Source organism: Salvelinus namaycush, chromosome 32 (assembly GCF_016432855.1).
Source record: "Salvelinus namaycush isolate Seneca chromosome 32, SaNama_1.0, whole genome shotgun sequence".
In the NCBI taxonomy this organism is placed as follows: Eukaryota; Metazoa; Chordata; class Actinopteri; order Salmoniformes; family Salmonidae; genus Salvelinus; species Salvelinus namaycush.
This window is the reverse complement of record NC_052338.1, coordinates 16,921,747-16,931,252: the sequence shown is the minus strand read 5'-3', so window position 1 is coordinate 16,931,252 and position 9,506 is coordinate 16,921,747. Positions and strand designations below refer to the sequence as shown.

General features: G+C 43.7%; 1 protein-coding gene across 1 annotated transcript; it reads right to left on the bottom strand.

The window, feature by feature from the left end:
• Window positions 1–2,630: 2,630 nt before the first annotated feature.
• Window positions 2,631–9,439, bottom strand: LOC120026919 (glycoprotein endo-alpha-1,2-mannosidase-like protein). The gene is made up of 4 exons (XM_038971670.1): window positions 8,932–9,439; window positions 8,610–8,719; window positions 5,711–5,787; window positions 2,631–3,267 (listed from the first exon to the last, which is right to left on the bottom strand). Exons 1-4 carry the CDS (start codon window positions 9,437–9,439, stop codon window positions 2,631–2,633), a joined length of 1,332 nt encoding a protein of 443 aa, XP_038827598.1.
• Between the last annotated feature and the right edge of the window lie 67 nt (window positions 9,440–9,506).

Sequence of the window (9,506 nt, the reverse complement as noted above, 5' to 3'; positions counted from 1 at the left end):
ATCTGACCCATTGAGCTATAATGGTAAGAACACGTCATCTGAACCATTGATCTATAATGGTATGAACACATCATCTGACCCTTTGATCTATAATGGTATGAACACATCATCTGACCCTTTGATCTATAATGGTATGAACACATCTGAACCATTGAGTTATAATGGTATGAACACATCATCTGACCCATTGAGCTATAATGGTAGGAACACATCTGAACCATTGAGCTATAATGGTAGGAACACATCTGAACCATTGATCTATAATGGTATGAACACATCATCTGACCCATTGATCTATAATGGTAGGAACACCTCATCTGAACCATTGAGCTATAATGGTAGGAACACATCATCTGAACTGTCACCTGGCACTAGAAAGATCAGTAATGATGAGGAGTGTTGGGGCCTGCCATCGCACGGGGCTGTGAAGCCTGACATTTATATAACCGCACAACGCCAAAGCCTGGTTGGGTAGTTGGTATTAACGGGTGATGTGCTTGGGTACTGTGTGTGTGTGGAGCAGGACAGCGTAGCGAACAGTGGAGGCTGCTGAGGGGAGGACGGCTCATAATATCCATTCCAGACTTTAATATGAGCCGTCCTCCCCTCAGCAGCCTCCACTGGTAGTCCACAAGGTGTTGGTAGTCAGCAGATTCAGCACTGACCCCATGGTTTCTAATTGAGTTAAGTGATAAAGTAGCTATTACAGTTTGGCTTGACAATGATAGAAGAGTGTAATACAGAACCGTCTCCTTCCCAAATGGATCTGACCCTTGCTGATTTGGCTTAGTCGAACCCACCCTATTTCAAACACAAAGTATTCTCACATAGGAAACAGACAATACGTTTATTTTTCACCATTTCAAAGTAATACAGGAAAGAATAAGTCAGAAAGTCTCAAAGCTCACCCACACTACACAACCCCAATGGCTCTATCATCACAACAGAATTCACTCACACTACACAACCCCAATGGCTCTATCATCACAACAGAATTCACCCACACTACACAACCCCAATGGCTCTATCATCACAACAGAATTCACCCACACTACACAACCCCAATGGCTCTATCATCACAACAGAATTCACCCACACTACACAACCCCAATGGCTCTATCATCACAACAGAATTCACCCACACTACACAACCCCAATGGCTCTATCGTTACTGTGGCGATCATCATAACAGAACTAATTTGAAAGGAATAGACTTAAGTCACTCAAAACAGACCGTTTCTTGCCGCTAACATAAGTCGAGGTAACCAACCGATTAAACTTTGTTGAATATTCAGATGTTCAAAAAGAAACCAGGTATCGTGATGAAAAGTCTTCTGGAATGTTCATTTGAGAGAAGAACAGAAAAGTTGATGAACACAGAGACAGGTTAAATCATGAGTGTACCCCTGAATCCCAAATCAACCCCTAGCCCTCTCCCCCTAGACACTTTGGCAGATCTGAGAGGATTGGATAGGTGTAATAGGATTGTACAGGTGTAAGCAATATAATGGAACCTCCATCTTGCCCTCTGATAGCAACAATTACACCTGACCTTAGTCAATGGTGTGAGCAGTCCCATTTGTTCCAGTCAAAGGCATACACTCCCCTTTGTATTTATTTGAACAGTGAAGCAATAGAAGTGACTCCAGTACATTATTTAAGCAATAAGGCACGAGGGGGTGTGGTATATGGACAATATACCACATCTAAGGGCTGTTCTTATGCACGACGCAACACAGTGTCTGGATACAACCCTTAGCCGTGGTATATTGGCCATATACCACAAACCCCCGTGGTGCTTTATTGCTGTTATAAACTGGTTACCAACTTAATTAGAGCAGTAAAAAGAAATGCTTTGTCATACACGTGGTATACAATCTGATATACCACGGCTGTCAGCCAATCAGCATTCAGGGCTCGAACCACCCAGTTTATAATGACCATTTAGTTCCTATTGGGAAAAACATAATCCGATAAACAACCAAAGCAAACTGCAAATGCATCCAACAAGTTTGTAGAGTCATAAGCTTGATGTAGTCATTGCGTGCTAGGAATATGGGACCAAATGCTACACTTCTGACTACTTTAATACGTTATTAATGAATTTGTCCAAATACTTATGAAAAAATAAGGTATTCAAATGGGGGGACTAGATACATTAAGGTATTTCATTTCTAAACAGTAAAACATATGTATGAAAATACCCTCAAATAAAAGGTGACATTCTGTACTATCGCCTAATATTAAATATTTTATCTCAAATTCAAAATGCTGGAGAATAGGGCCAAATTTGCAAGTTTTAGCTTCACTGTCTAAATAAATCCATAGAGGAGTGTATATTCATATCGACCCAGAATACCCAGTAGTGAGGCCACTCCTACCCTTTTCAAACTATCATGCTGACCCAAATCAAACTGTGATGGCTGTGCTATTTTCTTTCCACATTTTTATTTTCAACATGGTTCCAGCAACTATAGAGGACGTGTAACCACTAACCAGGCCAGCTCAATGCAGCTTGGTTTGGTTCGGTCTGGCTCAGTTGTGTGAAAAGGTCCTCATTTTTACTTGCTCCAGTCACACCCAAAAGGCATTATTCCCATCGAACCCAGTCCAGTCAGGAGTCCTGTCCACTACATGAGCCACTTGTCTTTCTCCTTGTTGAAGTGTTCGGCCCACTTCCTGGTGAGTTCCAGGTACAGATCTGACCGGCGGGGCTGGTAGTCGAGATACAGCCGCGACACCGTCTTCCTAGGCACCGCCTTCTCAATCTGTGTCCCCTCGTGCCACTCGTTGAATGACGTGATGGTCACGATCTCCGGCCGCACGGACAACGCCGCCTGCAGGCTAGTCTCGTAATAGCGTCCGTTGACCCTGTTCCTCGTGTTGTGGTTGTTCCATGGCCTCACTGCGGTGTCGACGTATCCCGGCCCGGCGCTGGGTACAAACAGCAGGTTGTTACCGTCACAGAAGGCCTTGACCGCCTTCCAGTTCTGGTGAGAGGAGCCAAAGGAGAAGCCGTTGGAGGCGAAGTACGTATACATGCCGTCGAAGCCACCGGCCAGGATTTCGTGTTTGTGGCGTTCCTCTACGACCAGGGCGAGGAAGACACCGTCGTAGGGCGTGCCGCGGAGGGTGTGGGTGCCGGCGGGGTGGAGCAGGTCGGCCCAGGCTTCAGGCGGGGTCAGGTAGGAGTCGTAGACATAGAACAGAGGAAGGATCCGCCCCGTGGTCAACCTGAAGCGGTAGAAGGCGCCGTGGTTCCCGTACCTATGAGGTAAAGATTTAGTTTAGTTTAGTTCATGTTGACATATGCAGCTAGAATCTGAATTGCAGTATACATGCAAATCACGCTTCTTTTTATAGAGAAGTGAACATGCAAGAAGATAAACATATCATGAGCATAGATAGCCAATCCTCCAATGTGTAGCACCCACCACAGTCAGAGATGATTTAATTTAAATATATATATACAGTATATATGTTTATATTACACACACACTACAGTTCAAAAGTTTGGGGTCACTTAGAAATGTCCTTGTTTTTGAAAGAAAAGCACATTTTCTGTCCATTAAAATAACATGAAATTGATCAGAAATACAGTGTAGACATTGTTAATGTTGTAAATGACTACTGTAGCTGGAAACGGCTGATTTTTAATGGAATATCTACATAGGCGTACAGAGGCCCATTATCAGCAACCATCACTCCTGTGTTTCAATGGCACGTTGTGTTAGCTAATCCAGTTTATAATTTTAAAAGCTAATTGATCATTAGAAACCCCGTTTGCAATTATGTTAGCACAGCGGAAAACTGTTGGGCTGATTAAAGAAGCAATACAACTGGCCTTCTTAAGACTAGTTGAGTATCTGGAGCATCAGCATTTGTGGGTTCGATTGCAAATGCGTCTTCCAAATGGACAATGACCCCAAGCATACTTCCAAAATTGTGGCAAAATGGCTTAAGAACAACAAAGTCAAGGTATTGGAGTGGCCATCACAAAGCCCTGACCTCAATCACATAGAACATTTGTGGGCAGAACTAAAAAGGCGCGCATGAGCAAGCAGGTCTACAAACCTCACCCAGTTACACAAGCTCTGTCAGGAGGAATGGGACAAAATTCACCAAACTTATTGTGGGAAGCTTGTGGAAGATCACCCGAAACGTTTGACCCAAGTTAAACTATTTAAAGGCAATGGTACCAAATACTAATTGAGTGTATGTAAACTTCTGACCCACTGGGAATGTGATGAAAGAAATAAAAACTGAAATAAATAATTCTCTCTACTATTATTCTGACATTTCACATTCTTAAAATAAAGTTGTGATCCTAACTGACCTAAAACAGAGAATTTCTACTTGGATTAAATGTCAGGAATTGTGAAAAACTGAGTTTAAATGTATTTGGCTAAGGTGTATGTAAACTTCCGACTTCAACTGTAGATATTCCATTAAAAATCAACATTAACAATGTCTACACTGTATTTCTGATCAATTTGATGTTATTATAATTGACAAAAAATGTGCTTTTCTTTCAAAAACAAGGACATTTCTAAGTGACCCCAAACTTTTGAACAGTAGGATATATACACTTGTTACAAAACAGCAGGTTCTGCCAACAGAAGTGTTCTCAATTGGGTGAAGTGTCAGATGTCTACAGAAAATGCTATTATGTGGAATGGTGCTCTTATTTTCAAGAGCAAGTTTGGAGTGTGTGAACATTGTAGATGGAGAGATCAGATGATAGAAATGCATCCCCTCCCTTCTCATTCTCTCTGTGGTTTCTTTTCAGGCAGATGGATAGCACAGTTGGTTGTGCAGAAGTTGGCAGAAACATCTCTCCCTGGAAACAAGGTGTACTAGGCTTGTCCTCAATCACGATCATCACTGTTCAGTAAGCTTGACAGCGATACACCAACCCTACCGCCCAACCGCAGAGGGTGTCTCAATGTTTGGACAATGTTTAGGTGGATCACTATCATGCCTCATTAGATAAACAATCACATATTTGTTTTCTGCCCTTTATGTTTGTCCTCTACTATAGTCGTTGTTATGAATATGTTTGGCATGACAATGACCATTGGAGTTGGCAAGACGGCACAAAGAGATGTGGGACCTGCAGGCTACTGCTGGTCTGTTCCATAGCCAAGCTCTTTTCATACATTTTTCCACAGGTACAAATCTTTTAGTGGCACTATCAATTGTCTAAAGCCCTCAGATGAATACTCTAATAATGAAAGTGAAAGTAATCCAATCAGGACAAAGGCTACTTGCAGTTTCATTCTCTCTACCTCCTTCAGACCTGAAGAGGACTCAGATTTCTCCAGATCCCTAGACCTCCAAAGTCACTGGACATTAACATGGAAAGCAGAGCTCTGACCTTTGGCTTAAAGTAAGTGATAAGAAAATCTTCATCTGTATGAGTGCGATGTTGAGAGGAGAAAGAGAGGCAGAGAGAGCGAAAGGAAGAGATGTGGGGAGAGCCAGAGAGAAGTGGGGAGAGCGAGAGAGAGAAGTGGGGGAAGTGAGAATGGAGATAGAAAGAGTGAAGTGGAGAAAGGAAAGGAGATTAGATGAGAAGTGGAGTGGCTGGCTAGAGGACGCAGATGTACAGAACAGTCGAAGGCCAATCTACTTGTCAATGATCTAGAGAGCGAGAGAGAGAGAAAGAGGAGATGTGGATGTATAGGACAGTTTCCACTGATCAACCTACTTGTCAATTATGTATTTGATGTTATCATGCATGCTGAGGTCGGTCCGACCCTTGTACGGCTGGATGTGGAACGCCACCTGTGTGAACAGAGTAGGCATATGGATCATTATAAACCCTTAATAAAGAGGACAATACTCTCTGCAATACACATTTTCAAGGTCTTTGAAGCATTATTATACCACTTGAATGTAAACACGGTTCTGTAAAGGAAGAAGTAATATTCAGTAGTATATCAGCACATTGCCATTTCATTGTGGTATTAAAAAGCAGTATGGCAATGCCTTCAGAATTCAATTGGTAAGGTGTGGTGAGTGGTGAGCACCATCTGTGAGTTTGACTGTTCAAATCACTGGCATAGTAAAATAATCCAAAGGTACATGAACAGAGGGAAATATTCAGCAACTCTTAGAGGACAATGGAAATGGATTTCAGAAATGCTTCATTATTGTTAAAACCAATGTGCTTCGTCATGTATCCTCCAACTAGCTTATCCATCCTTAAATAGTATAACCTTTTCCTGAGGCTCAGAGAATCAATATGTGGGTACTCAAATTTCATGCATCCCAGTGTCCATCCAGAATTACAGTTATTTTGGGGACCAAGCGAACGGTGTGTGTCAGAGGCCTCCGGGCTGGGATCAGCCAATCAGAGGGCTGGGATCAGCCAATTAGAGATCGCTTAGCTGGTGGATCATCTTTAAATAAATCCTCCTTCTCTGACTCTGGGGCCCCATAGGGATTGGTCCAGGTAACATCAGCAATCAAACAGAATGATGTGTGTGTGTGTGTGCATGTGCGCGTGCGAGAGAGAGAGCGTGTCTCAAGTGTAAAGATAGAAGGCAATAGAATGGCACAGGACATGAGCTAACTTTAGAGAGAGGAGCAGGATGTGGACTGAGTTTTAGTTTCTTGAAAATTGAAAGAGACTGCAGCGAGGAAGAGGAGGAGGATGAGGAAGAGCGGACCACTGAAGCAGACACTCCTAGCTCCCAGCGATCATACCCATTATCCAAACTCAGGACCTCACCCTCTCTTTGATCTCAAGTGATCCTCCATCCTCTTTTAAGAAAATAAAAGGGATTTTGGAGTTGTATTCCTTCCAGTGTCCTGGCAGTGAACTTTATCTGCTGGAGATAAAGTAGAGAGCAGTATCCTGATTATTAAGGCAATAATACTCTCTACTTTAAAGTATTACCTAAGGCCTTTTTCTCTCTGTGACTCTGTGTCTTTGCTGCAACTGAGAGATAATACCTGCCAACCCTTCAATGAACCATACCAGGGCCTTACAGCATACATATAAACATCAAACCAGGATGAAATCCCTTGAGGTTTAAAAACAATTTTTTTAAGGGAGAGCTGGATCTGATCCAGATTTCACACACCACACCTTGAAGGATCAACAGGGAGTCTCTCAGCATTTAGATGGCTGTGATTGCTGTGACACAGATGACTGTGTATGATCCAAATTACATGAATAGGACTGTGGCAGCTGCCCTCTCTCACCCCAGGATTAGACTAGCCTGATCCCAGATCTCTTTGTGCTGTATAGCCAACACCTACTGTCATTGTCGAGACAGCACAAACAGATATGGGACCAGTCTTAAACTGCCTGACAACTAGGATGTTTACCTCAGCTGCTGTATAGCAAAAGGTCTACTTCACCTCACCGTCAACTGTTGATAGAACAGTCGAGCCATGAATGACGGAGCGTGGCGTGCTAGATAGAAAGGAAAGAACACCCACTCCCTCTCGCTGGCTCTCTTTTTTTTAAGAGGCTGCAAGGTCTTCATAAACAGTTTCCATGGCAACACTGTGTTTGACACAGCAGCGACCAAGCTGGGGTGTCAGTTTGTGTCGTGGCTGGTTTTGAAATCAGAGGCAGAGTGGCAAGGTGAGCTGATGTGCTGTTCAACGAGTCCCTTTACTCAGCTGTATAAACTGTGTGTGTGTGTGTGTGTGTGTGTGTGTGTGTGTGTGTGTGTGTGTGTGTGTGTGTGTGTGTGTGTGTGTGTGTGTGTGTGTGTGTGTGTGTGTGTGTGTGTGTGTGTGTGTGTGTGTGTGTGTGTGCGCGCGAGCGAGACCCTCTCGTGCCATGCACACAGGCCTCAGGCTGCATGGTCAGCCCCAGTTATGCCAATGCTGTTCGTGTGAGTGTGTCCTTGTCTGGGTGCGTGCATGAATGTACAGAACATCTATAATGGCTTCAATAGACTGAAAGTCAAGCAGTATAAGAGGGGCTTGAACCGTGTACCCTGAGTCACTCTTCCAAGTCAAATGGAAACTGTCTTCCCTCGGTTTAAAAATCCTGAAAAAATGTTTTGTCTGCCTTCAGAGGACCTTGTGAAGCACCCAAAGACTTGTGAGGTTGTTGAAGAAATGTGTTTTCTCTGACTACATCAATAATATACAAGATGGAGGAAGAAAGTGGGCTAGAACAGATGGTTTTATACATAGAAAATACATTCCAAAATCACACACTTCACCCTCTAAAAATGAAATGCATTGCGTCTGTCTTCGAGTGAACACAGTGAAGTTATGACGTACACTGTGGCTGCTCACTCAGTTTTGGTAACAGGAATATTTATATGTATTTATCTAGGCTCAAAGGCCATGACTGATACTCACTTAGACTACTACAACAAAGGTCGGAGTTAACATAGTCTCTTGTGACAGACTGTTACACAATCTGAGTGAACAACATAAACCTGGAAGCACCTACCAACCAATCATCACTGCCAGCCAGCCAGCCAGGGTTGGGGTAAATTCCATTTCAATTCAGTCCAATCCGGAAGCCAACTGACTGAATTGGAATGGAATCGACCCCAACCCTGCAGCCAGACATTTATGAATTCAGTAAAGCACCAGAATTGTAAAAACATACCGGTTCTCTCACCAGTTACCTTGATGCTGTGTCTGTGGGCAGCATCCATGACAGCAGGCACCAGGTCTTCACATGGCTCGCCATGGTTGTCTGCAATGCCAGGCGGATACCAGGACAGAACCAGTACACCTGAGGCGGAAACAGTTAGTGACGTCTCTGGTATAAATATTGACATAAGGATAGGCCTATAACAACCCTTCATAAAATTGGTGCAGATGAATGGAGGAGTTTAAGTGAAGCTACTTTAATACTTCAATATTTGAGAGGTACAGTATCATGTTCAGGACACCTTTGATGGTAATATTTAAGTTTGGGGGGTTAGTGGTGCCAAAATCCCTCACCTGCTGCAGCCGCTTCAATTTGCGACATATGTGACTCCAGCACGGAGGGGTCTCTAGAACTGTATGGTCCTAGCTCCGGGAAGAAACTCGACGCTATGTCCTCTGGAGGAGTATGTCTTCCTTTGGAGTGGCTGGGGGCGATCTTAGGGTCCCAGTGCGGCACTAGAACATGGTCCCAGTGAATATATTTACCGTCCATCTGTGGGGTGCCATACCACAGGTAATAGAATATTTGTACGTCGTAGAATATACTGTAGTCACGGTCGGATTTTGTGAAGACGACTTTGGTGTCGCTGGCTAGATGGGACTGACCAGGGGAAACTACCATGTCGTTTGAGACTGGCTGTCGATGGTCGCCTCCTCTTTCCCTCACAAACTCTCCCATCCCCGGGGCAAGGTCTGAGAAGCCATCGCTGGGTTTCAGTGTTCTGAGGCCCATCATGGTCCCGAAGATGAAGAGAGTGAATAAGAAAAGTGCAATGAGAGCTTTCTTGCGCAGCCGTGTCATTTTGGTCGCTGTCCGAGGTGCTGAAAGTAGCCTATAGACCGCTATGTGCTTTCGTTGAATCTATATC